This window comes from Podarcis raffonei, chromosome 10 (assembly GCF_027172205.1).
Source record: "Podarcis raffonei isolate rPodRaf1 chromosome 10, rPodRaf1.pri, whole genome shotgun sequence".
Lineage (NCBI taxonomy): Eukaryota > Metazoa > Chordata > Lepidosauria > Squamata > Lacertidae > Podarcis > Podarcis raffonei.
Genome location: NC_070611.1, coordinates 3,971,410 through 3,998,604, shown reverse-complemented (window position 1 = coordinate 3,998,604; position 27,195 = coordinate 3,971,410). Strand labels below are relative to the sequence as shown.

At 44.0% G+C, this 27,195-nt stretch overlaps 1 protein-coding gene across 1 annotated transcript; it reads left to right on the top strand.

Annotated features, from left to right (window-relative positions):
- Nucleotides 1-4,874: 4,874 nt before the first annotated feature.
- On the top strand, nucleotides 4,875-26,627 carry LOC128421932 (NADH-cytochrome b5 reductase 3-like). The gene is made up of 9 exons (XM_053405276.1): nucleotides 4,875-4,996; nucleotides 15,324-15,455; nucleotides 16,102-16,174; nucleotides 17,658-17,764; nucleotides 18,799-18,928; nucleotides 20,844-20,927; nucleotides 21,043-21,128; nucleotides 23,302-23,401; nucleotides 24,557-26,627. Exons 1-9 carry the CDS (start codon nucleotides 4,976-4,978, stop codon nucleotides 24,727-24,729), a joined length of 906 nt encoding a protein of 301 aa, XP_053261251.1. The 5' UTR covers nucleotides 4,875-4,975; the 3' UTR covers nucleotides 24,730-26,627.
- Nucleotides 26,628-27,195: the final 568 nt, after the last annotated feature.

Sequence of the window (27,195 nt, the reverse complement as noted above, 5' to 3'; positions counted from 1 at the left end):
TTTTCTCTTCTTTCTTTTTATTTTATGTACTTTTGTATGCTTTCTTTATTTTCTTTTTCTTTTTATTCTGTAAACCTTTGTTTTTTGTAAAATCTCAATAAATATCTTATCAAAAAAAATTTTAAAAATGAAATATACTTATTACAAATGAGCAAACAGTCTGTGCTATACAGTAATCCAAGCAAAGTTCATCCATTTGGCATATTCAAAATGGCTGAGCGGTTCGAATGGATTGTGCAGTTCATTTCAATTTTCAGACCTTTATCTCTGTCCTCATGCTGAGGAATCCTATGTAGGTTTCCTTGGAAGAAAGCGCCCCCCCCCCCCCGTGGAACTTGCTCCCACATAACCATGCATAGCATTGCAGCCTTAGCCTTATCCAGTTCCCTTGACTCCAGAAATTCCAAAGTCCAACAGCCATTTTTAAGAGACATTTGAGGGGGGGGGCAGAATGCTCTTGAGATGCCTTGGGTGTGCTGGTGCCAAATGCTTTCCTCAACTTGTCATCTATCTGCTCCAAATCTCTACTCCAGTTTGAATGCCTCCCTCTCCACACCATAGTATTCAAATTGCATACCATCCAACTTTTCTCTGATGAAAATAGGAACATTCTATTCAATAATAATAATAATATTTTTTATTACTCTGGGTGGCTTCCAACATATATAAAAACATTTAAAAAATAAGCATTATAAAAACTTCCCTATACAGGGCTGCCTTCAAGTGTCTTCTAAATGTTGTATAGTTACCTAACTCCTTGGCTTGGTGATTGCATAACTCCACACCCCCCAACATTTCTCTGATGAAAATAGGGACATCCTAAGGAAAAGCGGGACATTCTGTGATTAAATCGGAAACTGGGATGGCTTCTGTTAATCCGGAACTGTCCCTTGACAATAGGGACCCTTGGAGGGCCTGAAAATGCTGGTTAAGCAGCAGCCCTTCTCCCCACGCCTAGAGCAAATCCACCACTCCAAATCCCTCCCTCCCAAGACTGCTCTAGGAAAAGAAGCGGCCAGACTCCTAATACAGACATAAGCCTAGAGTGTGCCGTTCTGCCTTCTAGTTTTGCAACACCACATAGCCAACTGGGAAAAAGAAGTGTTACGGTTCTTGCTCTGAATTGTTAATTAATTGGACAAACCTTGAGGAAGTTTAAACAATATGAGTCAGATGAGAAGTGAAGTGACATCCTTCCTAGTGGCACATTGCTTGTCCAATCAAATATTGTTTAATGAATAATCAGTGATCTCACTTAATTGGTATATAATTAGGGTGGACATCTATAAGTCCTTTGTTCTGAAACATTTACAACAAAAATTTAAGGCTAGTTTGCAAACTGGATTATGTACAGTGGTACCTCGGGTTACATACGCTTCAGGTTACAAATGCTTCAGGTTACAGACTCAGCTAACCCAGAAATAGTTTCTCGGGTTAAGAACTTTGCTTCATGATGAGAACAGAAATCGTGCTCCGGCGGCGCAGCAGCAGCAGGAGGCCCCATTAGCTAAAGTGGTGTTTCAGGTTAAGAACAGTTTCAGATTAAGAACGGACCTCCGGAACGAATAAGTACTTAACCCGAGGTACCACTATATTAGTACCCGATCTACAGTTTTTATACTTGCTATGATAAAACCGTTTCTAGATATAGGTTATTACTTGGTTAGACAGAAATCTTATGGGTTAGAGTCCACTGGCTTATTTTACTTCCTCTGGCATCAAAATTTATAGTTATTACATATTACATATTACAGTGGTACCTTGGGTTACATACGCTTCAGGTTACAAATGCTTCAGGTTACAGACTCAGCTAACCCAGAAATAGTGTCTCGGGTTAAGAACTTTGCTTCAGGATGAGAACAGAAATCGTGGTCCGGTGGTGCGGGAGCAGCAGGAGGCCCCATTACCTAAAGTGGTGCTTCAGGTTAAGAACAGTTTCAGGTTAAGAACGGACCTCCAGAATGAATTAAGTACTTAACCCGAGGTACCACTGTATATATATAGCATAATAATAGCAATCATATTAAAATGAATCTTAAATACTATTATGATGACTAAGCTATAATAAGCCCACAATTTACATGCATTTAACTTGTGCACATTCAGCTTTATGTGCTTGGCAAAAAGAGAGACAGACGGGGGGGGGGATTGAAAAGGGGGGGAGAGGGGCAGGCATTTGGGGGGGAACTTTGCTAATTGCACCATTTTGCTCAGAATGTTTTGATTATATGCAATTTTGACTTTAGGCACGATCTCCTGAACGTCTTCTTCTTTGGCGATCACTCGTAGCCGAGTAAGATTGTCTTCCATAAACACGTAACCCCCATGTAAGTTGCAGGCTTACTGTATATTATTTACATATGTACGGTTAAGGTTATTTTGGTTTAGAGCTTTATTTCATTTTTTATATTGAAAGTTTATTGGTAAGGAGTAATTGTTTAACATCTTTTTACATTCAAAAAGCTGATCAGCATCACTTACAAAGTTTTAAATTGTAGGTCTGTTATGTGGTTCCATTGAAAACTATTTTTGTATTATTGGGAAATAAGTGACATCTAGTGGTGATTCATATGACTGAAAATGTTTTAAGAAGGCACTTTGACTAGTGTCTTCACAATAGCCATACTCAACAGGTGGGTCAGTCCACCCCCTCTTGCTGTTCACTGGTCAAGTGTGGAGAGACCCTCTTCTCCTGGCCATTGCTTGCCCATTAAGAGAAGGCAGGTGACAATAAGGAGGAGGCATATCAAAGGCAGATGACTCCAGGGGTTGGCTTGAACAGAAGTAGCATGAATTTTGGTGCCTGGCAATACTGACTTTAACAGGAAGGCTGCAGGTGTCTGTATGTCTGTATAATTGGCATTTTACATTGTACCCAAAAAATATAGTTCTGGAAGTGAAGACACAACCAGTGAGCTGGTTCACAAGTCAGAACCGCAGACTATCACTGCAAGGGGAGGGAGGAATCCTTTCCCCGACCTGTAAGTGACAGAAGCTTGCCCTATAAGCAACTTGTAAGTCAGGAGTGGGGAACCTCAGGCCAACAGAACAAATATGGCCTCCATTGGGCCCATGAGGCCATTTTCAGAGAGCTTGAAGGAGAAATGCAAGGGCGGGGGCATGCGAAAGCCCATTGTTAACTTTTCCACATGAGGATGTTTACAAAGGACTATGGGAAAGCCCCATGGTTCACCTTGAACTCCCGGATATCATGAAGAAACGCTTTCTTTTATCTGTCCCAAATCTTCCAGCATTCAGCTTTGTTGAAATGTCCATGAGACATGTCCATGAGAAATGTGTTACGAGACAGGAAGAAAACCTTTTCTTTAGCTACATCATGCATAGATTTTTTTAAAAATGTGAATGTTTTTAGCAGTTCTTATTTTTATATCTGTAAGCTGCTTGGAGCCTATCAGGGAAATAAGTAATATCATATACGGTATGTATACATCCTCGTCGCTTGAGGCTCAGGTTGCCTCAGTGGCCCAGAGTGCTTTCCATTAGCTTCAGCTGCATCTCTATCTGCACAGGGACAGCCCAACTTCTGTTGCCTATGCTCTGGTAAGCTCTAGGTCAGACTACTGAAACACATTATATGTGGGGCTGCCTCTGAATATGGTTCGAAACTTCTGCTGGTGCAGAATTCAGAGGCCAGGTTGCTCTCTGGGGCAAGATGGTTTGAGCATATTACACCGATCCTGGTCCACCTGCACCTGCAACCAATTAGTTTCCGGGCCCAGTCAAAGTGCTGATTTTGGCTTATAAAGCCTTAAATGGCTCAGAACCGAATACCTCAAGGACCACCTCTTTCCATATGCACCTGCCTGGACCCTGTGAGCATCCTCTGAGATGCTCCTTTGTGTGCCTCTTCCACATGAGGTCTGGAGGGTGGCAACAGGAGAACAGGCCTTTTCTGTGGTGGCCCCCCACTTGTGGAATGCTCTCCCCAGAGAGGTTTGCCTGGCACCTTTAGATGCCAGATAAAAGCATTCCGCTTTAGCCAGGCCTTGGGCTGATTAACATTCTACCACATTTTATATGTGTTGTGGGGGAGGTGGGGTTATTGGTTTGTTTTTGTTCTTGTTTTATGTACTTTGTGTTCTCATTTTGTACATTTATGTTGTATAATATAAAGATGTTGTATTATATTGTATTATGTTGTATTATGTTGTATTATATTATATTTATATCTATATGAATATACATATAACATAATGAAGTTAGTTGTGACAACTTTCAGGAAGAGAGTGGCACTTATTTCTGAGTGAAACATTGCATAAAATTGAGGCGCGCACTGATGTCTCTGATTCAGGTAAAGGTAAAGGGAGCCCTGACCATTAGGTCCAGTCGTGGCCGACTCTGGGGTTGCAGCGCTCATCTCGCTTTATTGGCCGAGGGAGCCGGCATACAGCTTCCGGGTCATGTGGCCAGCATGACTAAGCCGCTTCTGGCGAACCAGAGCAGCACACGGAAACGCTGTTTACCTTCCTGCCGGAGTGGTACCTATTTATCTACTTGCACTTTGACATGCTTTCGAACTGCTAGGTTGGCAGGAGCAGGGACCGAGCAACGGGAGCTCACCCCGTCGTGGGGATTCGAACCGCCAACCTTCTGATCAGTAAGCCCAAGAGGCTCAGTGGTTTAACCCACAGCGCCACCTAATTCAGGTAGCGGACTCCAATTCCCAGCAGCCCCTGGCAAGCGGGCACTCCCTCCCTCCCTCCCTTCTTTCCATTCGTAAGGAGCTCCCTCTGGCTCCTCCACGAATCAAGACGCAGTCGGTATCCAAACCCCGCCCGCCGCTTCTTCCCAGCGAGTCAGGCTGCGCCAGTCCTTGTGATGGACAGGCCTGGGAGGCAAATGAGCGCGCGAAGGGCGGGCGGCAGGAGGCGGGGCGAGCGAGAGGTTTGTGGGCTGCGCTCTTTGCCCGCTGCGTTGCATCTGGTGGCTGAGGCGGCGGGACCCCGAGGAAGCCATGGGGGCCTATCTGAGCACCGTAAGTACCCGGCCGGCTCCCCCCGGGGGTCTTTCTCCCGCGCTGCTCCCCGGGGACCGGCCGAGGCAGGGGGCGCCTCCCCGGGTGCAGCAGCCTCTGCAAATGGCAGCCCGGGGCGCCCAGCGCTGCAGGTTCCCGTTGCGGGCGCTCAGCGCCTTTTGCAAGGGGCTTGCCTGGGCGCCTCGCACGGAGAACAAGTCGGAGGGCAGCATCTTCCTTTCCTGCGCGTTTCTAAAAGAGGCAGAAGGCCCTGCTTGGAGGTTGCTGAGCGTTTGCAAGGGGGGCGGAAGGAGGGAGAGATGCCCCCCCGCGCGTGAATTAAGAAAGAGAACAAGTAGTTGGGGGGGAGAGATGGAGATCGAGAGCAGCCTGGTGTGCAGAGAGAGGCCTAGTCTATCAGCTGCTCCGGAGCTTGCAGGGCGGGGTTTGTGACTCATCATGCTTTGACAACTCATAGGAAAAACACTCCAGACTTTCCTGGCGATCACCACACTGGAATAGAAAAGGCTTTTTGCCTTCTCTCTGTTGCCAGCCATCCATCAGCAATGGATGGTTTTTAAAGTTATTTATAGAGCTTTGAATATTTTTTTTAAAAAGGGGGTGTGCCTGATGTACTTTGATGTGTATATATACACATCATAATGCTGACAGTATATTTTGCATTATTACATTTCGGTGAGAGGCAGTTAAGAGAACATTATGTACCCCCAGCAGCCTGATCTAAAGAAAAAATGTTTAAGATCAATAGCCTGATTCAGTACATGTTTAGTAACTCTTGGCAAGTTGTGTTTTACTCCCAAGTAAATCTACATTGAGTCAGTAGTGATGTAGTAGCACTTACTCTTGAGGAAATATGCGTAATGTAGGGCTGCACATCTTGCTGGTTTTTAATAGCTCTTACTTTAGCCATTATCTTATTTACATTCAGTGGATTTTTTTTACGCATAATTGGTGCCTTTGGAATGAGAGCATAACAGAAGGCTAACTATCTTGCTTACAAAAGCACTGCAGTCCTTGGAGAAAAGTGGTGGAGCACATGTTTTGCAGGTGCAACCCCTGGTAGGCCTTGGGCAGCAGGATTAGGACAGACCTTGATGAAATGCAGAGATTGACCAAGAGTCAGGCTATGGAGCAAGTTGGACCAAGATCAGAGGTATTTGCTTCTCCTTTTATCTCATACCTCCTGAGGAATGGCACAAATGGTGGCTTGGGAAGGAAGCCCAGCCACACTCTCTTCATCCACCAGCAGATCTCTGAGGTTCCTGCTCACCAAGAGGATTATCAAGAGGTGCCAGACTCCATCCATCACCCAGAGAACTGCATGCTCCCATACAGTTTTGTATTATTGCAACTTTTAAATCATATTGAGGATTATTCAGTCAGAAGGTGGAGTATTAATCTTCACAATTCAGAGAAGGAAAAGTTACCATCACAGTTCACAGTAATGGGGTTTAATAACTGATCTCAGGGGTTGGTTGTTAGCCACTTTTCTACTTACGGGCAGAGCACTTGTAAGGTAATGTTGCCTTGTGCTTGGTAAGGTAGGGGGGTGAATTCTGTGAGGCTTAAGTGCATCAGCTCTAGGGCAGATATTTTTTGGTCGTTTTTGATGGTGTTGTTCCTGGAACACCCTATTTTGGGGTGCATCAGCACAGTGCTGGTCATGAAGGTTTCTGCTGGCATAATGGGGAGACCACAGCTTATAGAATGGGAGATGCATGGCATCCTACAGACTCTCAGCCCACCCTACCAGGGTGCATAGGATTACTTATGTATTCCTTTAATTAACTGAAATTAAACATTTACCAGATCTTCAGTATAGGTACTTGATAGGTGATCAACGTGGCGCCCTCCAGATGTTGTGGACTCAGCACCCATCAGTTCCAGCCAGCTCGGCCAATGGTCAGGTGTCAGGTCCAGCAACACCCAAAGGCTGCCGCATTGCTTTGCCTGTACAGTAACGCACCACAAGCAAATTATTTTCTGAGAAATAAACTGCTGTAGCTCCTCAGCCATCACCAGTCAATATTTGTCCTCAATTATTAAAATTAAAACTGAACACTCCATAGAACAAATGAGCACTTATATATAAGTACATTAATTTTCTTTGTTTTGATTCTGCCTGGGTCTCTCTATGCTAGAAACTGAGTTATCATTATTTACATCTCTCATAAACATTTTCTGTGACATTTGAAGTTCTACAAAACAGAACTTAACACCACCACTTAAAACTTGGTTGAAGAGATGGGTGGTGTCTGGAGAAATTTAATTGGGTACTTCCGTATTGTTTAACTTTCCAATATATATAGAGAGACAACAGTGTTTTCATGAGAGTTATAAATCCTTGTGTAGCCTACTTGCAGTGGATATAATATAGCAGGCTTCCTCAACCTTGGCCCTCCAGATGTTTTGGGCCTACAACTCCTCTGATCCCTAGCTAGCAGGACCAGTGGGCAGGGATGGTGGGAATTGTAGTCTCAAAACATCTGGAGGGCCGAGGTTGAGGAAGCCTGTAATACAGAGTTCAGAGGGAGAACTGTAGCTTCCCATGTATGCGATTCAAAGTTTTCCATCCTGCATGTTGGGGGCTTAGGCTTTAGGCAGCCCCCCAAAGGGCCCAGCGAACTTGGCAGGTGAGCGGGAAGGGGCCCGTAGCTTAGGGGTGGAGTGTCAGAGGCTGGATGGCAATTCTTTTTGCCTGCCTTGCTCCATATGCTACCCTAAAGGCCACCAGCCTAGAGCTTAGAGTCTAACACTCTGGGCTCTTGAGTGGTTCAGAGAAGCTTGCTGATACAGATAAATTCCTATTCAGTTTGTTTTAAAAAGCTAAACTAGATCACACAATTGTATAACATGAGTGAGGCACCAAAACAAGAAGTTGCAATATATATGTGTTGTATCTCAGGGCTGTGGGGGTAGTCCTCCTCTTTGAGGAGTGGCACCTTCATGAAAGGGAAGTGTGTCGTCTTGATGGGTGACGGTTCTGGGTTCCTCAAGAAAGCTACAGACCCTCACCTGGTACCCTTCCCATCACCTCTGTTGTTCATCTTTCCTTTCCTTTTTCCCCCTACTCCCGGCTTCCAGATTTCTCCTCCTCCTCTCCTTGTAACTTTCTGCTTCCTCTCCCTTCCAAGTTCAGTCACAACTACTCTTGGATTTTTCTGTTGGTTCTTACCAGCAGCTCTCACTTTCGTTCCTAGCTACGTTTAAAATAGCATTTCAGCATGATTCAGGAAGTGTCTTATTCAAGGCCGCGAGATGGTTGTTTCTACCCTACTTGTAGTTGTGTGTGTCTTCCTCTGCCCTGTTTCACTCCATTTTTCTACTTCCCTTTTCTCTGTTCATTACGTAGTCAGTAGTGGAAGAAAGAGAAAAGCAGCTGAGAACAGGGCAAGAGAGGGGGAGATCACTGCTCCTTCCAGTCTCTTTTCTTAGCCCCCACTTTGCTGTCTACCTTGGCTAGACTCTCTGGCATGTCCAGCAGCTGAACAGCAGCATTTTAAAGCCTCCTGGTTTTGTGACTACGGTATGTCCCACTGTTCTCTGGCCACTTCCAGCCAGCCAGTTCCTTACCCCCTCGCCCCAGCGTTTTCCAAAGGACTGTGCTCCGGGGCAGCTGAGCATGCTTAGCCTCCATTGCTATGTGTTGGGGAAACCCAGCTGGATGGGCGGGGTATAAATTATTATTATTATTATTATTATTATTATTATTATTATTATTATTATTATTATTGCCCCATTAGTTTTGATCTTTAGTTAGCATTTTGCTTGTACTTCTGCAAACCTTGGGGTTTTCCTGAGACATTCCTCTTGTTTCTTGGTGACTGTTTTGACTTTCTCTCATATCTTTATGTATCCCTGTCGGTAACCTTTGCCTCCTCAAATCTGCCTGAGCTCTGTTCACCTTTGATGTCCCCTTGAGTATTGATGGCTCTGTATGAGGACTACATTACACTGAAAATAAGTGTGTCCTTTTTGTAATCAGTTGGATGTATAGAAGGAAAGAAAAATATATAGAATATATCAGTTATGCATGCTAGATATTAGCCACGTGTTTGTAGGAGAAAGGGTTCCATTGCAGAAGTGACTTGGGAGGGTTGCATCAGTTTGAGACATTTGCAAGACATGGTCTATTGCAGTTGGCTTGACAGGATGAACTTGCTGTTTTCGTAGCAGGCATTGTTGGCATCTTCTTCCCACCATTCCCTCTGGCCAGTCTGACTGAATTCCTCAGAGGGCTAAATCTGAATGTGCTGCATGCTGCTTGGCCGCACCCTAAAGCTGGAGCCAATAATCCTTAGTGAAAGCTTTAAGAACAGAATGCTAACTGCTCTGCGTTTGTTTCTTAAGAAGACTAAATTCCCAGGGAAGGGAGAGAAGCCATATCGCTTTTTCTTCCTTGACAATAATATTCTGATGTTTGAAATGTTGAATGTCTTCCAGGAAACTGATGCAAATACTGTGTGTGTGTGTTTTGGCTTCCTTCACTAGTTCTTGGTCAGGAAGAACTACTAATCTGGAAACTTCAGCTGGTGGGAATGTGTTGCTTGTTCTTTTAACTGAATCTCATGAGGATCTTAAACAAACCGATTCCATGTAGCAAAACACACATGCCCTCTTCATTCATAAAATAGATAATATAGTAGCAGTGCTTGAAATTCACACAATTATGTTTTATTTATGTTTGTTTGAAGTATTTGTCATCCAGCATCCACTCAAGAATCCCAGGGTGGTTTTTAAGCAACTCGTTTATGTGTTGTAAGTTATGTTGTTTTATGTGTGGCAAATATTAGCATTAAAAATCACAATTAACGGACTTCCGGGTTAGCACCATCGCCTAATGGCGGATTCCCTCCGAGCTCCGGAGGGAATCGGCTTAGTAGGGGTCGGGTCCTGCCGCGGCGGCGATGCGGGGACCCTCAGAAACCACAGGCGCTGAAGCCTGTGGACCTGGTGACTCGGCGGGCTCCGGAACGGGGGACGGAGAGCGGTGCGGTGCTGTGAGTCGACTGCTTCCCCTACTGAGTGAAGCTGCATGCCATGGACGGAGAGCGCTGACTTCTTTCTCTGAACATTTGGACTAAAAGTAACAACCCGTGAGTAATACGGAAATTGGACTTAAAAAGAGAATTTGGGGGGGGGGGAATTAGGTACGACCGGGTAAGGTGCAAAGAGGAAGTCCGCCTACCCGCCTTGTAAACATCTTAAAGCAAGGATTTTATAACTAAGGTTGAGAGAACACCTTTCTCTTTTGTGGATAAGAGCAATTAACTCCACGTTTTGGCAATATAAGTGATTGTGCTGGAGGATAAGAGCTAATATTGAGAGCGGAATTGTCACCCCTCCCCCAGGACCCGGGAGCGATCGGTGAGAGAGCCTGCGGAAGAGACATAGAAGACTTTGACAGCTGTCAAACTAGCTGTCAAAGTTGGGGAAAAAGGAGAACTTTGTTTCTGTTGTCTTTGCTGGTTATATTTGTTACAATTTGGTAACAAATTGTTAAAAATAAAGAAGAAAAGGCTAACTTGACTTTTGGGTTGGAACTGGAAGATACTAAGAAACCAGAATCCCTCTAGAGGGGGTTCAGGACATTACAAAAATGGCTGTAAGTGGAAAAACACTGGCTGAACTGGAGAGGACTTTTTTTCTCTTGGGAAAGTTACAAAAACAAAGTGATGTTTTGGCTACAAATGTTACAATATTGAATGGAACAGTAAATAAAGTTACTGAGCCTGGGAGGGACTTGACTCAAGTCTTTGCAGTTGAACAAAAAAGTTTTGCAGTTGAACTAAAAATCTCTGCAGCTGAACAAGAAAAGAAATCTGAGAAATTTGAGAATGTGATGAAAGAGAAACATGATGATTTGAAGGAAAAGGAAGGAGGAGCTATAATGCCACAGATGATTAAGGAGAGCCAGAGGCCGGTTAAGATGGATACAAAGGAAAATAAGATCAGGATGGTGAAAATCTGGTTTGAATTGAAGAATGGAGAATGGAGAGATCTCCTTATGTGGAGATCTGAAGACCTATGGAATACAAACCTGGCTAAAGTGGAAACTGGAGCTTTTGGGACATTTGGACTTAAGAGAAGCAAGAAACAAGATTTTGGCTCCACTTTTAAATATGGAGGCCTGGCTGGAAGAAACATGGACCTTATTGGGACAGAGCTTCTTCGAGATTTGGTGTCCAATACAAAGGACTATCAAAAAAACCGGCAGAGAGGAATTGAGAGAGAATTAAGAGCCTTGGACGTGAGGTCGCCAGGCTGACTGCAGATAGACTGATGGACTTTTGTTGGGGTTCGAAACCGGGAAAGGGGGGGGTGGGGCTTTGGGAATCCAAAGGGTGTACAACTATATTCTGTTTCATTTAATTTTGTTTTGCCACTAACATAAAAATGGGGAATTCATGGAAGGGAATTGGGGTCGACCTTAGAAAAAGATTTTTAAGAATAAGTACTGATGTATAAAGATTGAGGTTTATAAGTTAAAATTGGCTAACTAAAATGAATTAAAGAAAATAAGGTAAAGTTTGGGGACAAGAACTTGCTGAGCTAAAAAATGGAACTGGAATACAAGAAGGGGAGGTGTGGGGAAGTCAAGGAAATTGGTTATTGATAGTAAGAAATGTAAATTTTATGTGTTTTTAATTTTTTTTGTTTTTTCTTTATTTTTTGAAAATTTCAATAAATATTTATTTAAAAAATCACAATTAACAACGAAGAAAACTAGCAAATCAACCTATATGAAATTAATAATAATTGCTATAAACCATGAATAACAGTAGTTATTAATTAATGTTCAATAAATAATAGTGGCCTTAAATTCCTTCAGGGCACAGCTCGTCCTTTCAGGAGATTTATGGTTCCTGTCTTTTTTTCTCTCTCCCTCCCGACCCCACAAAAAACTAAAAGGTAACGTGAAAACATGCTTCAGATTTCCCTCCATCTTAAGATGTTAACCATGCCTTGGTTGTCACGCAGGCTGCAGTGCTAATCCAGTGGCAATGGCTGCTTTCCCTGTCTTATGTTTGAGAGCCTCTGAACAAGAGGATAAACCAGCAAGAAAGGGTAAAAAAAGTCATTGGCCATTCAAAGTTGACAAAACAAAATGGCTCCCCTGGCTTAAAATTAGATGGTAAAGACAGCTGAAGACGCTGTATTGTTGGCTCTAGTGGGGCAGCCTGGAGAAGGTAAGACTGGAAGAGCATAGAAAAGCAGTGCCAACTCCACTAGCCTGAGAAATGGTTGACCCAGCCTCTGAGACTATGATAATATGTTGGGGGTGGGGTGGTAATAGTTTCTGGCAGTATAGCATAGTGGGTAGAAAGTTACTTTGACCAGGGAGTATTGGATTGGAGCCCCAAAATTTGATGCCATGTCTGTTGCCTAAACTCCCTGCAGGAAAGGATTAGAACAAAAGTAATAAAATTTAAATTGTATCTGGTTTTCTGGGAGAGACAGGCTCTAGTCTAGTGGGTCACAAACATAGGGTAGTTCACTAGTATTATGCGCAAATGCACCATGTCAACAAGACTGTAGTCAGAATATTGACAGAGAGCTCTCAACTTTTCTTTTTCAATGGGGCATTCAGAATAAGAGTGTTTTTATGTTCTCCTTAAGAACCTCCTGCATTAGTGATTAATTAACGTTAGTGCTAGCCTTGGGAATATCTGATATTGCGGCTAGAGCAAATTGATTTTTTTTTATTGCTTCAGCACCATCAAATGGTGCTCTGGATAAAATATATGTCTGACTTTGTGGAATTAATTTCAGCTTACGTGCCATGATGTGTACTGGGTAGAATAATAGAATTGTAGAGTTGGAAGGGACCCCAAGGGTCCTCCAGTCCAACCCTCTGCAGTACTGTACTTGCACGCTAGGTGTCTAGCTACATCCTCTCTACATCCGCGCCCAGCAGAGCTAGTGAAATCTAGCCTGGCGACGAGAGGAGGGTTGAGCAGTCCAGCGGGTGGTGAGCTCTTCATTGCATAAGGGGTAGTCAGGGGCAGGGGGAACAACTCTGGACCCAATAGATTTTAACAGCTATCACCCAGTTGCAGCTACCTCCTTTTGGGGGAAGGTGATTGAGGGGGTCATGGGAGAATAACTTCAAGCATGTCTGGATAGGATCTGGCTGACGAGAACAGGGCTTTAAATGTGGTGATTCCAAGGTCCTGTCTTCAACACTGCACCCACAGTTAAAATAATCTTATATAAAATAAATTGGGCCACTTGAAACCGTATTGGTCGCACACCAGGGCAGATAAAGAAGAGAAGAAAATTATCTTCTATTAGATGAACTGGGAGAATGAAATATTGCAAGATACTGAACTTCAGGGTCATTGTTTAGAAATGTTTTGGGTTGTTTTTTTAGGAAATACTAAATTACAGTAAGATAGACTGTGTGCTTCTAAATCTGCAGCACCTTTAAACAAATCATTGCATGAAGTTTGTCTGTTGTATGTGGGGATATTCTCTAGTTCCTTTCCTTTCTCTCCTTTCATGCTGACAGATTATCTCTCCTGCCCCTCGGCAGTATCTTATAAGGAATTATAAACCACTAAGGTCAACCGTGCAGTTAGATAAGTTGCCATCATGTATAATGTTCAAGAGTCACTCAGCCAAATCTGGAATGAAGAGTGGAAAGCAGTTGGAGCAGTGCAGCCGCTCTAGGCTCCAAGTCCAGATCTCATCCTCTGAGAAATGCCTGCTAGCCCTCAAATTACTTCTTCAGAGGAGAGGAATGGCAGGGTCAGCCCACCCTTGAGGCAAGTCAGGCAGCCATCTCAAGTGGCAGAATCCATAGGGGCAGAGATCCTGATGTGTATCTTTATTCCCCTTTGTGCCTGATATAGATCTTCACGCTTCCCAGGTGGGGAGGTGGGAACTATTCTGTAGTTCATCTCAGGTGCTAAAATGTCTTGGGCCAGCCATGAGCAATTGCGGCAGGACATGGTGTCAGTCCACCTGAGCAGATGGAGATACAGTCTTGACCACTGTGCATCTTTCCCTCAGAGTGGCCTTCTTATAAAACTGGTTACTGAATTATGGATAATAATGAGCAGCTTGTTACATGATGCACAGGTATCTTACACTTGATATTCATACAACTTAGCATATACCCACAGGTGCCCTCCTTGTGTGCATTGCTGTAAGTTAGATACTGTGATCGAGTCACATGCAGCTTCACTTCTCATCCTGTATGAGCTGTATTCTATTATTATTATTATTATTATTATTATTATTATTATTATATCATCCATCCAAGTTATTTTTAATTGCATCCTTTTGTATTGTGCAAGTCCATAATGTTTGTTTGTGCTTAAGAAGTTTTGATCATTTCTCGACCCTTGGCTCTGATTCTGGCTCAGAAAAGCTAAAGTCCTAGTTAACAGAAACAAGACCTGTGTTTGACATATTTACATCATGGCTGCATAATTACATCCACCATTTGTTTTTTAAGGCAAACTGCTGGTTCATAGCCCATAAATGTTGGCTAATAGTTAGGAAATCTATGTGTGTGAAATATCAGTTGGGAAGATATGCAGCATGCACACACATTGCGCCACAGGGAGGGATCAGGTGTGGATGTATGTGAAAAACAAGGGCTGGTAGTTGGGAAGAATCAAACAGCTATGAATTAGCAGAAGGCACCTTGGGGATTTGGTGTGCGGTGGTGGATCTCCTGTTTGCTTCCATTTGTTGCTAGCATTCTCATTCTCATTCCCTCTCCCTCTCAGTGTATATAGGTAGGTATGTAGGGAGATAGGTATTCGTAAATAAAGCAAATATTTTAAAATGCAATAAATCTCCTATGTGCTCTTGGCCAGCTAAACCCAGGCACCTGTTAGAGGTAGGAAACTTGCAGAACAAATGACATTTGTGTGTGTTGTTAGCATCATAATATTTACCAGAATGTTTGTGAGTGTGAGCTGGGAAATCCCCTTGGCCACAAGTTCACTACATGGCTTTAAATAACCCTCCATTTTTCATGTTCCAAATATTGGCACAACTCATAGGGTTATTGCAAGGGTTTGTGGAGTAAGGGGTGTGAAGCACAGGACTCTAAAAGCCACTTACCTTTACAGTACAGAGGTACGATATTTTTCTCACTTCATCCCTCAGGAAAATAAAGATTACTTGAACTGTTGTTTTAAAAGGAAATTATAATATTTAATATCTTATGTATTGCTTTGTGATATTATGCTACTGATGTGATGTTACTTGCTATTTTATTTTTTATTTTGCTCATAAATGTTTACTGACGTGGGCTGTTCATATTTAGAGTCATGGTAGTGATACTGTCCTTTCCCTTTTTGTCTTGCAGTTGGGAAGAGTTGCACTCTCTCCAGTATACTTCGTGATCAGCTTGATCATGAGAATTTTCTCTAAGCCTCTGCCTCCCATTACCCTGGAGAATCCAGATGTGAAATATGCTCTGCGACTGATTGACAAAGAGGTAATAGTCACCATAGCTCAATTTTCCCTCTTTTCCCCCTTCCAAGTTAAGATAGAGAACAAAATGTACCAGGATTCCCAAACAATCCATGGAAAACCGAAGTGTGTGTCTCCCACTCTCCTTATAAGCATGCATGTTTATTTTCTAAGTGAACAGGCAGTTCTGAAACATGGCTTGGCACTGTCATCTGAACCACAGGGCATCTTGGGCTTGCTGATCAGAAGGTCAGCAGTTTGAATCTGCGCGATGGGGTGAGCTCCCGTTGCTCTGTCCCAGCTCCTGCCAACCTAGCAGTTCAAAAGCACATCAGTGCATGTAGATAAATTGGTACTGCTGTAGTGAGAAGGTAAATGGCGTTTCCATGCTCTCTGGCTTCCATCACGGTGTCCCGTTGCGCCAGAAGCGGTTTAGTCCTGCTGGCCACGTGACCCGAAAGCTTCTATTGACAAACCAGATCCCTTGGCCTGAAGTGAGATGAGCGTCACACCCCATTGACAAGTTTGACTGGACTTAACCATCCAGGGATCCTTTACCTTTACCTTTGCCTCTTATCTTGGTTATAAATATATGTGGTAGAAGAATGTATAATAATCAAGCATTTGCGCCTCCCTTCAAAGCACTGACTTGCCTGCTGTTCCTTTTTCAGGAGATTAGTCATGACACAAGAAAATTCCGTTTTGCCTTGCCATCCCCAGAACACATTCTAGGCCTTCCTGTTGGTATGTTTTTATTTGAAGAAAATGAACACTTTTTGCAGTGCAGTTGCATCTATCTATCTGTCTGTCTGGGTTTTTTGTGTGTGGCGGAGGAATAGAATGGGAACCCAAGACATTTGGTTGAATTGTGGGGCTTTGAAAGGAAAGAGCCTTATGAGCAACCTGCCCACCCACTCCTTTACTAAGCCTGTGGCTACGTTTCTCCATTGGCAGAAGGAGTAAAGCTCAGGGGGAAAGTATTTATGATCTTTTAAAATTGTCACAGCACCCAGAAATACTGCTGCACCACTGAGCTAGATCTGGATCTGGTTAGTACATGAATGGAACATCTCCTGGGAGCTCATGGCTTTAGTTTCAGTATGGAAGGAGATAAAGTCAGAAGGCAATGCCAACAAGTGCAAGAAGAGTAGCTTTCAACATTCCTGATTCTTCACGGATCAGTGTTTTTCTCCTGGAGAAATTGAGTCTTTTATACATTTAGCTAATTGGAAAGATTCCCCCACCTTGCTCTTGGGACACAAGTGGTGGCAAAGGCAGAATGGTACTGCGGCTTCCATTGTCTTCACACAGCTGGTTTAAGGACTTGATGAGTTGGTTTACTATAGCCCCTCTGTCTCTGGTTGCAACACAATTTCTTTTCCTTCTCTGGTGTTGGGATGATTTGTCCAGGAGAACAGTTGTACTGTTCGTCCACCTCTCTTACCACCCGAGAGCAAGTTCTAACATCTGAGCTTGCAGAAAGCAAAAGTATCACAACAAAGCCACTTGTTAGTCTAACTTGTTAATATTGCCCACAGATCAACCATGAGAATAGGTATGGCCATATAGATAGTACTTTGTGTTATTGATGTGTAGTATGACCATGGGGAAAGTTATCCATTCTGAATACCATAAAACAAGAAGAGTCAACTGTTGGTCCACAGGTCACATTCTGTTTAGTTGATACTCGTGAGACCTTGGGAAAGTGTTGGAATAGCCAGAGAATAGTCTCAAGGTACATAGTTTAGTTCTTGTGCCTTGTTCACACCTGGATAGGAGACCCCCTTGGGGCTCAGTGCAGATGTGGGCCACTCTGGTAGCACAAACCTATACATGTCTACTGAGAAGTAAGACCCATTGAGTTCAGTGGGACTTAACTCCCATGTAAGCAAGTGTAGGATTGCAGCCTGAGTTCCTGAATTCTATGTGTAGGAAAGAAGTACAATAAATTCTTGAGCTGGCTTTATACTGTAAATGTTAAATTGAAAATGTGGAGAGGGTAAGTTGGGAAATCTTTAGTTTTGGGTCATTTTTTAAGAAAAATGAAGCTCTACAGATGCATTTGCTGATTTGATCTAGAATGGCCATAACTTAACATAGCATTCTGGGAGAGCGTAGAGTGGTACCAAGTATGCTAAAGGGATGCCAATATCAAGGAAAATGTACGCATGTTCTTCAGTCTCTTCAAAGTATGCTGTATTTTTTAAACTTAATAATTTACCTCTAGGGCAGCACATCTACCTCTCTGCAAGAATTGATGGGAATCTGGTGATCAGGCCCTACACACCAGTCACCAGCGATGATGACAAAGGTTATGTGGATCTTGTTGTGAAGGTAATGGCTGTTGAGAATGATCACTTCAGGGCAATAAAGCAACAAAATTTGAAGTATCTCGTGACGCTCTGTGAAGTATTCAGTCTGATCTGAAACCCTTACGGATGGCCCCTGTACAGCTATATGCTTGCAGTGTGGTGGTGAAACTGTTGATAATTAGTCTAGATTTGCAAAGGGTGTGAAGTGAGACTTGTTTCTTATCCTTGCATTGCCCACATAGAAAATCTGAAACTACCGTATTTTTTGCCCTATAGGACGCACTTTTTCCCCTCCAAAAATGAAGGGGAAATGTGTGTGCGTCCTATGGGGCGAATGCAGGCTTTTGCTGAAGCCTGGAGAGCGAGAGGCGTCGGTGCGCACCAACCCCTCTCGCTCTCCAGGCTTCAGGAAGCTATCCGCAAGCCTTGCAAGCCCAGCAGGAGTTCCCATGGGCTCGCAAGGCTTGCGGGCAGCAGCCTGCAGCCCAGAGCACGGGGCGCCCTCCGGAGGACGCCCCGTGCTGTGGGCAAGTGTCTGCAAGCCTTGCGCGCCCAGGGGGAGTTCCCGCGGGCTTGCGGGTGGGAGCACGGGGCGCCCTCCGGAGGACGCCCTGTGCTTCGGGCAAGTGTCTGCAAGGCTTGTGCGCCCGCGGGAACTCCCCCCGGGCGCGCAAGGGTTGTGGGCAGCAGCCTGCAGCCCGGAGTACGGGGTGCCCTCCGGAGGACGCCCCGTGCTTTGGGCAAGTGTCGGCAAGCCTCGCGCGGCCGGCGGGAGGTGCCGCCGGGCGCGCAAGGCTTGGGGCGGGAGCACGGGGCGCGCTGCAGAGCACACCCCGTGCTTCGGGCAGATGTCCGCAAGCCTTACGCGCCCGGCGGGAGGTCCTGCAAGGCTTGCAGGCAGCAGCCTGTTCTGGGGGCTGGGGTCGGGGGAAGCTCTAGGTGCGTCCTATGGGGCGGTGCATCCTATGGGGCGAAAAATGCGGTAATCTGATATATACACTACTATTGTTTTTTGTTGTAAAGCTATCATTTTTCTATTCTCTCTCTTTTAAATAGATATATTTCAAAGGAGTTCACCCAAAATTCCCTGATGGAGGGAAGATGTCTCAGTACTTGGAAAATCTAAAAATAAATGACACGATTGAGTTTCGTGGACCCAGTGGACTGCTTGTCTACAAGGGGAAAGGCAAGACTGGTTTTTATAAATAGCATGGGCTCATAAGAAACATCTCGTTCTTTTTATTCCATGGGTTACCCACATGTTGCACTTCAGATGTTGTTGGAACTCCAACTCCCATTATCCCTGACCATTGACAAAGCTGGCTGAGACAGATGAAAGCTAAGAGTCATGCAGTGTCTTGCTGGCTGGCCCGGCTCTATCCTATTCCTAGCTTTCTCTGAAGTGGAATAAGACACCAGTTGCTTTCTTAAGGAAAGCCGGCAAAACAATAAACATGCTTTTAAAAGAAAAGGAAAAACCAAACACTTTGTGCTAGCAGCAGAGTAAACTGGATAATTTGGTCAGATGGAAAGAAAGTGAGAGGGTCTCCTAAACGATGGAAGATGTGCAGAATAGGGTCGTGTGGAGTGTGTGCTGCAGGTGCCGTTTGTTACAGACTTCTAACTCCCCTGCAGGGAGTTCCTTGTGCACACTGGAGCCCATTTGATACTCTGAATGGGGCCAATGTGCATATAATGGCACACAGCAATACTTCAGTCATTCTGAACAGGGATTGAGAACATCTACTTCCTAAATCAAAGCAGAGTTACCACAGGAACTCTGGTCGCTTTCAGGTTACTGAACCACAATTTAGTGCTCACGAGCTGTGGTGTCTTGAGCTCAAGTGTGTCTCCTCCACTTGCAAGGAAAGAACTTGCCAGCCGTAGCAGAAGCTATGCAATCAGTTTCCTGGTTCAGAATAGGTCAAGGTAAAGGGACCCCTGACCATTAGGTCCAGTCGTGGCCGACTGGGGTTGCGGCGCTCATCTCGCTTTATTGGCTGAGGGAGCCGGCGTACAGCTTCTGAGTCATGTGGCCAGCAGGACTAAGCCCCTTCTGGTGAACCAGAGCAGCGCACGGAAACGCCATTTACCTTCCCGCCGGAGCGGTACCTATTTATCTACTTGCACTTTGAGGTGCTTTCGAACTGCTAGGTTGGCAGGAGCAGGGACTGAGCAACGGGAGCTCACCCCGTCACGGGGATTCAAACCGCCGACCTTCTGATCGGCAAGCCTTAGGCTCTGTGGTTCAGAATAAGGCTGGTATTACAAGCCGTGATGTTGTTGGCATCTGTCTGTCTCGGGAGACAATGGAGTGTGCCTCCGCGGGCATGGTCAAACTGTTGCATTAGCAGCCCTGAAGTGCAAGCCTGGGCCGTGTGTTGGGGGGTCCTGGGCTGCCCCGACAACAAGACCTCCCTCTTGCCCTTGCTGGTGTGGTCCAAAGGAAAGCAGCAATATGTTTGGCACCAGCTTGTCAGTAGGAGTGGCCGGAAGGAGGCGCACAAGGAGTCATCTTTCATATTCTTGCACATGGAGGGGGAGAGAGCGCATGGGCCCAGTTCCTACTATAGCATGTTCTCTCAATGCTAAACCCAGGTAGCACTGTGCCTTCATGCAGCCTCTCTAGTAGAAAGGTGCAGGGATTTCAGTAGTAAGTAAACCACCACAAGAATTGTGGATTCTAATGGGAATTCTAGCAGCTGCCTTCACTCTTCCTATCACCCTGCCTTTTCTTGCAGAGGAGCACTGGATGGGGCTTAGGTAATGAATCAGTTAGCAGATCTCAAGATAGCATTTCCCCTAGCTTATGTTTATTTTCTCATATAGGGCAGCAGAGGGTCTCTCCCTATTCTGCTGAGGCAACAGGGTCTCTAGATGTTGTTAGACTCCCGCTCCCCTCATCCCTGGCCATTGACCGTGCTACTGGTGCTGATGGGAGTTTCTGTGTAGCAGCATTGGGGGGGCACAGGTTGCACATCTCTAGGACAAGGTTTTCTTCCTCCAGTCTCCTAGTTAAGGGTGGGGAAATTGTGGCTCTTATCAACTTCTGCTTCTAGCCATAAAACCACTGTTTATATCCTTTCTTGATGTTTCCACAGGCGTATTTGCTATTCGTCCTGAAAAGAAATCTGAACCAGTTCTTAAACATGTCAAATATGTGGGGATGATAGCAGGTGGAACAGGTACAAAATAGATTGTTTGCTGTCTTTTGTGTATTGAGTTTGTTTGTGTTCTCTAAGAGGTGGCATTCTTTGTTTGACTTTGCTGTGGCTGGTTTTCTCCCCCCCCCCCCCAAAGGAATTACCCCCATGTTGCAGCTCATTCGGGCTATCGTGAAGGATGAAGAGGATCCCACCATTTGCCATTTACTCTTTGCTAACCAGGTAAATAGACCTCCCTATTTTTATTTTTTGTGGATGTTAATCTGAAGGAAAGGCAGGATTTTGGCAGGGCTAAGAGAAGCAAGGTGGTGGTGTTTTTTTAAATGGACATATTCATGTTCAGTGCAATCCTACACGTTTACTTGGGAATATATTCTATAATTTACATAGGACTTTACTCCCACATAAGTGTGCATAAACCTGCAGCCTTATATTCCCCCTTTTCGTACTGCTCAGAACAGCTTGCATTGGGTTCCCACAGTGTTCCATCTCAGAAGGTTTCTGGACTCCTCCTTGGCTTCAGCAGTAGAACTAGGTCATGTTCCTTCAGACCATGCTGTGGGCCAAGAGTGGGAACCTTTGGCCCTCAGGATATTGCCAAACTGTAAGCACAACCAGTGACAATGGGAGCAGTATTTCAGTAATATCTGGAGGTCCAAAGGTCCTAGATCAACACTGAGTTTCCAGACCTTGTTGGCCTTACAACTCTTGGCCAGTAGATGAGATGATGGTAGTTGAAGTGCAGCAACATCTGGGAACACAAAGTTGGGGAAGCCTGCTCTAGACCAGGTGGAGAGCCTCAACCCAGGTGCTAAACGTGCCCCTCCAGGCCTCTCTGTTGGCCCCTGGGACTATGGCCAGGCTGCATTCTCTCCATAGGCCACATCATTTGCTAGTGGCACCATTTCACATCTTCAGTGCTTTTGCCTGGATGGAATGTGCTCTTGAGCTGTGAAAAGAGGCCTTGCCTGAGTAGAGAGGTACACAGAAATCTCAGCCTACCATGCAGAGGTAAAAGTTGCACTCATTGCTCCACCCAGTCTTCACTCAGACCCCACCCAGCGTGGCCATGGCCCACAGAAGGCTGCCCACAAGACAGGGTTGCCCTTGGACTGAAAATTATTTTCTACCCCTGCCTTAGATCCTGGGATCTTTTGTATCCTTGCTGACATGAAGAGACTGAATCTAGTTGTGATCTGTGGTGTTTTCATACTCGGTTGTGCTTGATGTCTGTATTGGGATGATATATCAAGCTACGTGTGTTGTTAGTCCATCTTAAATCCTTTTTACACCAAAATAAAAGTAGCCACAACACTAAGTGTGCCCTTAAATTGCAACCTACCCCCAATAAATTTATCTTAATTTAGTTTTCTCCACAGGGTGATTTACCGATTTAAATCCTGTAACGTAACCTTCATTGATTTTTAATAACGTGCTTCTGTACCTCCAAGATTCCATCTGCATTATTTATCCTCCATTGTGGCATCTGCCTTGAGATAATCCCATCCAAGAATAGCTTTCTTTCGATAGAGACAGCTGCAGAAATAGGTGTCTTCTCCCAGCAACAACAGGTGCAGATGAATCTTTCCTTGCAACCCTAAATATAGCCTTTTGTTTTGTGCCAAATTCCTTTGGATGGGTAATATTGCTCCCTTTCATAAGGCAGTTGCTCTAGTCACTTGATCATTTGGGTTGCTCTTTTTTCCTCACTTTTTCCAGCTCTACAAAATATACACGTACTGTATACAGATGTGCACATCTATATTCTACTGATGAGCAACTGATGTGTGCCTAGCTGCAAAAGATAGTGGCACAGGGATGGGAAGAAGCCATGTGATATTTATGCTTCTTTTCTGTAAGGAGTTCCTGTCCCCTCAGAATGACTTGTCATCATTAGCCTTCCTTCTGGCTGGCTAGATGAGCCCTGTCCAAGTCTCAGCGCACTGAGCTGAAGGGAGCCCACCAGGCAGAAGCCAAAGCCTTCCTGGAGTTGCCTTATGTCTGGTGTGTCAAGAGTCTTAACAGATGAAACCTGAAGAAGTGTCCCTTATGGTGCTTTGAGAAAGTAGAGGGTTATGGGCAGGGCTGAACATCACTATATAATTTCTTCTGACTTCTGGCATTATCAAACCATGATATCAAAGTCGATGGCATGCATCACTACGAGACCTGTTTTGTTATTCCTTGCTACCAAGAGTACAGTCAGACCTCAAACCATAGCCTCATGGAAAAGTGCGGTGAGATGACAGCTTTCTAATTTACGCCTGTTACTGTACTTCCTTCTTCATTTACTGGTTTCGGAGTGCCTTTTACCTAGTCTTTTAAAAAAGTTTGTACAGTGGACAGCACACAGCTACATAAAAAAAACGGTTGCTCCTTTTTTTTTCTTGGACAGACTGAGAATGACATCCTGCTACGCCCAGAACTTGAGGAAGTGCAGGCTCAACATTCAAACCGATTTAAACTGTGGTACACGTTGGATAGAGCACCTGAAAGTAAGTCCCTTATTCCAGTATGGTTATTATTATCTTAGTTGTCCATCTAAAAATATGTTTGTATCTTTGCAAATGTATGTATTGTACAAGTACACCTGTTAAGTGAGCCAGGATTAGTGGTGGCTCGGTGTTGAGTGCATGCAAGAAAACTCCAGTTTGCTGCAACAAATGCCAGGAAAAAAACGGACTTCTGTGGAAAATGTCTTCCAACTGCAATCACAGAATTGTAAGCTGGAAGGGACCCAGAGGGTCATCTAGTCCAGGCCTCTGCAATGCAGGAATCCTGCCCACAGCTGTCCCTGGGTGGACTTGAACCACCAGCCTTCTGGTTTACAGCCAGATGCCCTGACCCATTGCACCACGTGAAGACAATTGGAAATTCATGATATAATAGAGATGAGTCAATGTTTGTGACCAACAACCTTTTTAAAGTTAGTTGACAATAACTTTGTGCATTAGCACAATGACTCCCGAATATGTGAAGAGGCTTATTAGAAATGGGTTTTGGGTAAAATGAAATTTCTGTCTGCAGTGTTGGACTCATTCACACATGCTCACTATCACCTGGTTCACAAAATACAGTGAGCCCAAACTATGGCTTACTACTTTGCTCCTACTGAGACAAAACAAATATTGACTAGTGAGGAGAGAGCTTACTCATGAACCGTTCAGACAACAGTTCAGTTAAACCTTGGCTTAACTCAGTGTCATGTGTGAATCAGCCATTCTGTTCTTCAGCACCAGCATTGGACTTTCTCCACATTGACTTTGTCTGGGAATTAAAATCTTCATCAGAAGCCCTTCTCTGGTGTGCCTTCCCTTGGTAGATTAGGTTGGTAGTAACTACAGAAAGGGCCTCTTCGCTGGGGCACAGGATTTCCTCCATACCTGATTCCTTATTCATCATTTTAGGGACTAGACAAAGTTTGTCCTCTTAGGCTTTTAATGGCATTTAAGCATTGTATTGGTTCTTACACTAAAACAACAAGAATTAGACAGTATTTGATTTTTAATCACCTTGAAGCTTTTTTTTGACAGCAGATTAAAAGTCCATGAATACAAAATGTATATATGCATTTATTTTCTTTGGTTTCTATAGATACTACAGTGTCTCATTTTTAACAGATAACTTGCATTGTGGTCTTTCCTAATTAGGTTGGGATTACAGCCAAGGATTTGTGAACGAAGACATGATCAGGGACCACATGCCCCCGCCCCAAGACGACGTTCTCATCCTGATGTGTGGCCCCCCTCCAATGATTCAGTATGCTTGCATTCCCAATCTGGATAAATTGGGATATTCCAAAGAGATGAGATTTGCTTACTAAAGGGGAATGGAGGAACGATAAAATCAGAATGTGTAAGTGGGGGAAACAATGGATGGGAGTGCAGGGAACAGCAGGGAACAAGGCAGAAAAAGTGCCTGGGACCTAGAGGTGTGGAGCTGCGTTCAGAGAGATGCCAAACTCTCTATACAGGTTTGGTCTCTTCTTATTAGTGACACGCTGAAAATTCTGTAATGGATATCTGTGTTGTATATGGTATCTTTAGCTTTGCTATGCTTAACAAATCTGTTGTAAGGCCACTGGATTAACTCTTTCACAATAGATGGGCAAAATGTAGCCGGCCTCTTGCATCACCAAAGAGTTTCTTACTGATACAGCATGCGTGCGTGATATGCAACTGTCAAGCACGCTTATGTGAAGGAAGAGTTTTCTTGTCACGAAGCTATACAATGAGCAGTTTAAGCATAGCTGTATTAAATACACACTGATCAATAATTGAAATTTCATTATTGCCTTTATTTGAAGATTGGTGGTTTAGCCAGTTTGGGGGCGGGGGGAGTGTTGCTTAGTTAATGAAAATACATTAGAAACCTCTGTATATTGAGAACACAGAGCTGATTTATTGTCTCACTACAGAGCAACGTCTTCCTTAAGTTTCTCTAGCTAATCATTCCCAAGTAAAGCTTTGTACACAAGTGTTCCTTAAAATGCTTCCAATCTTCTTTAGTAGTGAAGTGTGTAAAACAGCCCAGTGCTAAACACATTTTCATGGAAATAAGTCCCACTGATTTTTTAAAATGGTATTTCAGTTGTATTTGTTTTTGGGATGTCGGTCACCTTTGGAATGCTGTGGGACATCGAACAATTACTTAAAGCTCTAAGTGTGTGTCGTATATATCTTCTTAAACTGTAAGCTTTACAACTGCCAGAAGAAGACTTCTACAGATTCCTGAGAGATGTGCGTAATACCTATTAACCGCAGAGGTATCGTGTGCATTTTAACTAATCTTTTTATATAGATCTTTTTATAAGTTGCTAAATAGCGTTGTTAAATAAATTAAAATTCTGTGGCCAGATTCTCCCCAAAATTAATTCCACTGTGTATGAACATGTGTGTGTGATGAGGCCTCGCATTCCCGAATGAGTAAGTTCTAGTCTCTTCCAAACATCCTTTTTTTTTTTATCTGCATGGGGTACTATCCCACTGGGACATTGGGATAAAAAGCCACATTGAAATGAAGGGAAAACTCTTTTGGCACATTAAAACTAGAACTGCAGTCTAGCACCCCCTCCCTGTGCCTGTGTAATGAGTGTTTGCGGTTTCTCCTTCCACCTAGAGAGAGCAGGCTCCTGAGTCTGAGCATGCTTCTCTCCTGTCCTGTATGCTGATTCTAAGGCTCTTCTATATCTTGCTCTGAAGCATCCTGTGGGTTCAGTTGCTCAATTCCAGGACTCCTGCATGGCAGTACCATACTTGCCCTTATTGGGAGTGTTTTGAGGAACAAAAGTAAGCCACTACATATATTTGCTGAAATCTTTTGAGAAGGGAGTGGGAGGGGTTGCAGCCTGATGGAATGCTAGTCAGGTGTGCACAACTTAGGACCTGGAAAATGCTAGTGGAAGAGCAAGAGGCTGAAGATAGATAGAACAAAACACTAGAATGGTTTTACTTCTGTATGTGCTAAATTCCTTGATTGAAACAACTCTTGCGGCAGAAAATAAGCAAAGTCCATGTAACTATCTTTTTGCTTAATATTTTTGTATATCACTGTGGGCAAAAGGAACCTTAACTTTTTAATAAATGTATTATTTGAGGTGTTGAACAGCTCTGGCTCGCCTCACACAAACTGTTCTGTAGGACGCATCCTACCTGTTCAGCTATTAAATTTTCCAACTGCGACGTGGTAGAAATAAAACTTTTTTTGCTTATCGTTTACTTATTTCATGGATGTCATCTTACCTTAATGTTGGACTAAATGTTTTTTTTAAAAAACAACCAAAGGTGAAATAAATATTCTCTGACATGGCTCACAAAAGAGAATGCAAAACAATAATAATAATTTATTATTTCTACCCCGCCCATCTGGCTGGGTTTCCTCCTGGGTTTCCTCTTTCTGGGGAAAGTTGAAATGGCACTGTATCCAGCAGAGCCAGAAAGATAAAATAATAGAAGAGTTGGAAGGACCATGGGGGTCATCTAGTCCAATCCCTGGCAAGGCATCGAGTTCATGACCCTGAGATTAAGAGTCCCATGCTCTACCAACCAAGCTAAGTCAAGAAGTCAAGCATATTAATACTGTAATGATGGGAGATTAATTCAGCAACAGCAGGAGACACCAAGGTTGCTTGCACGTGAACCACCCTAATGAAAAGCTCTAGAGAATTCAAAGCTTGCACAGACCTTGGTTGACCAAATAAACAGGAAGTCAGATGAACAGACCTTTCTGCAGTATAATTAACAGCAGGCATTGGAGACCAAATGAAGCTACTCAGAAGGCAATTATTCTA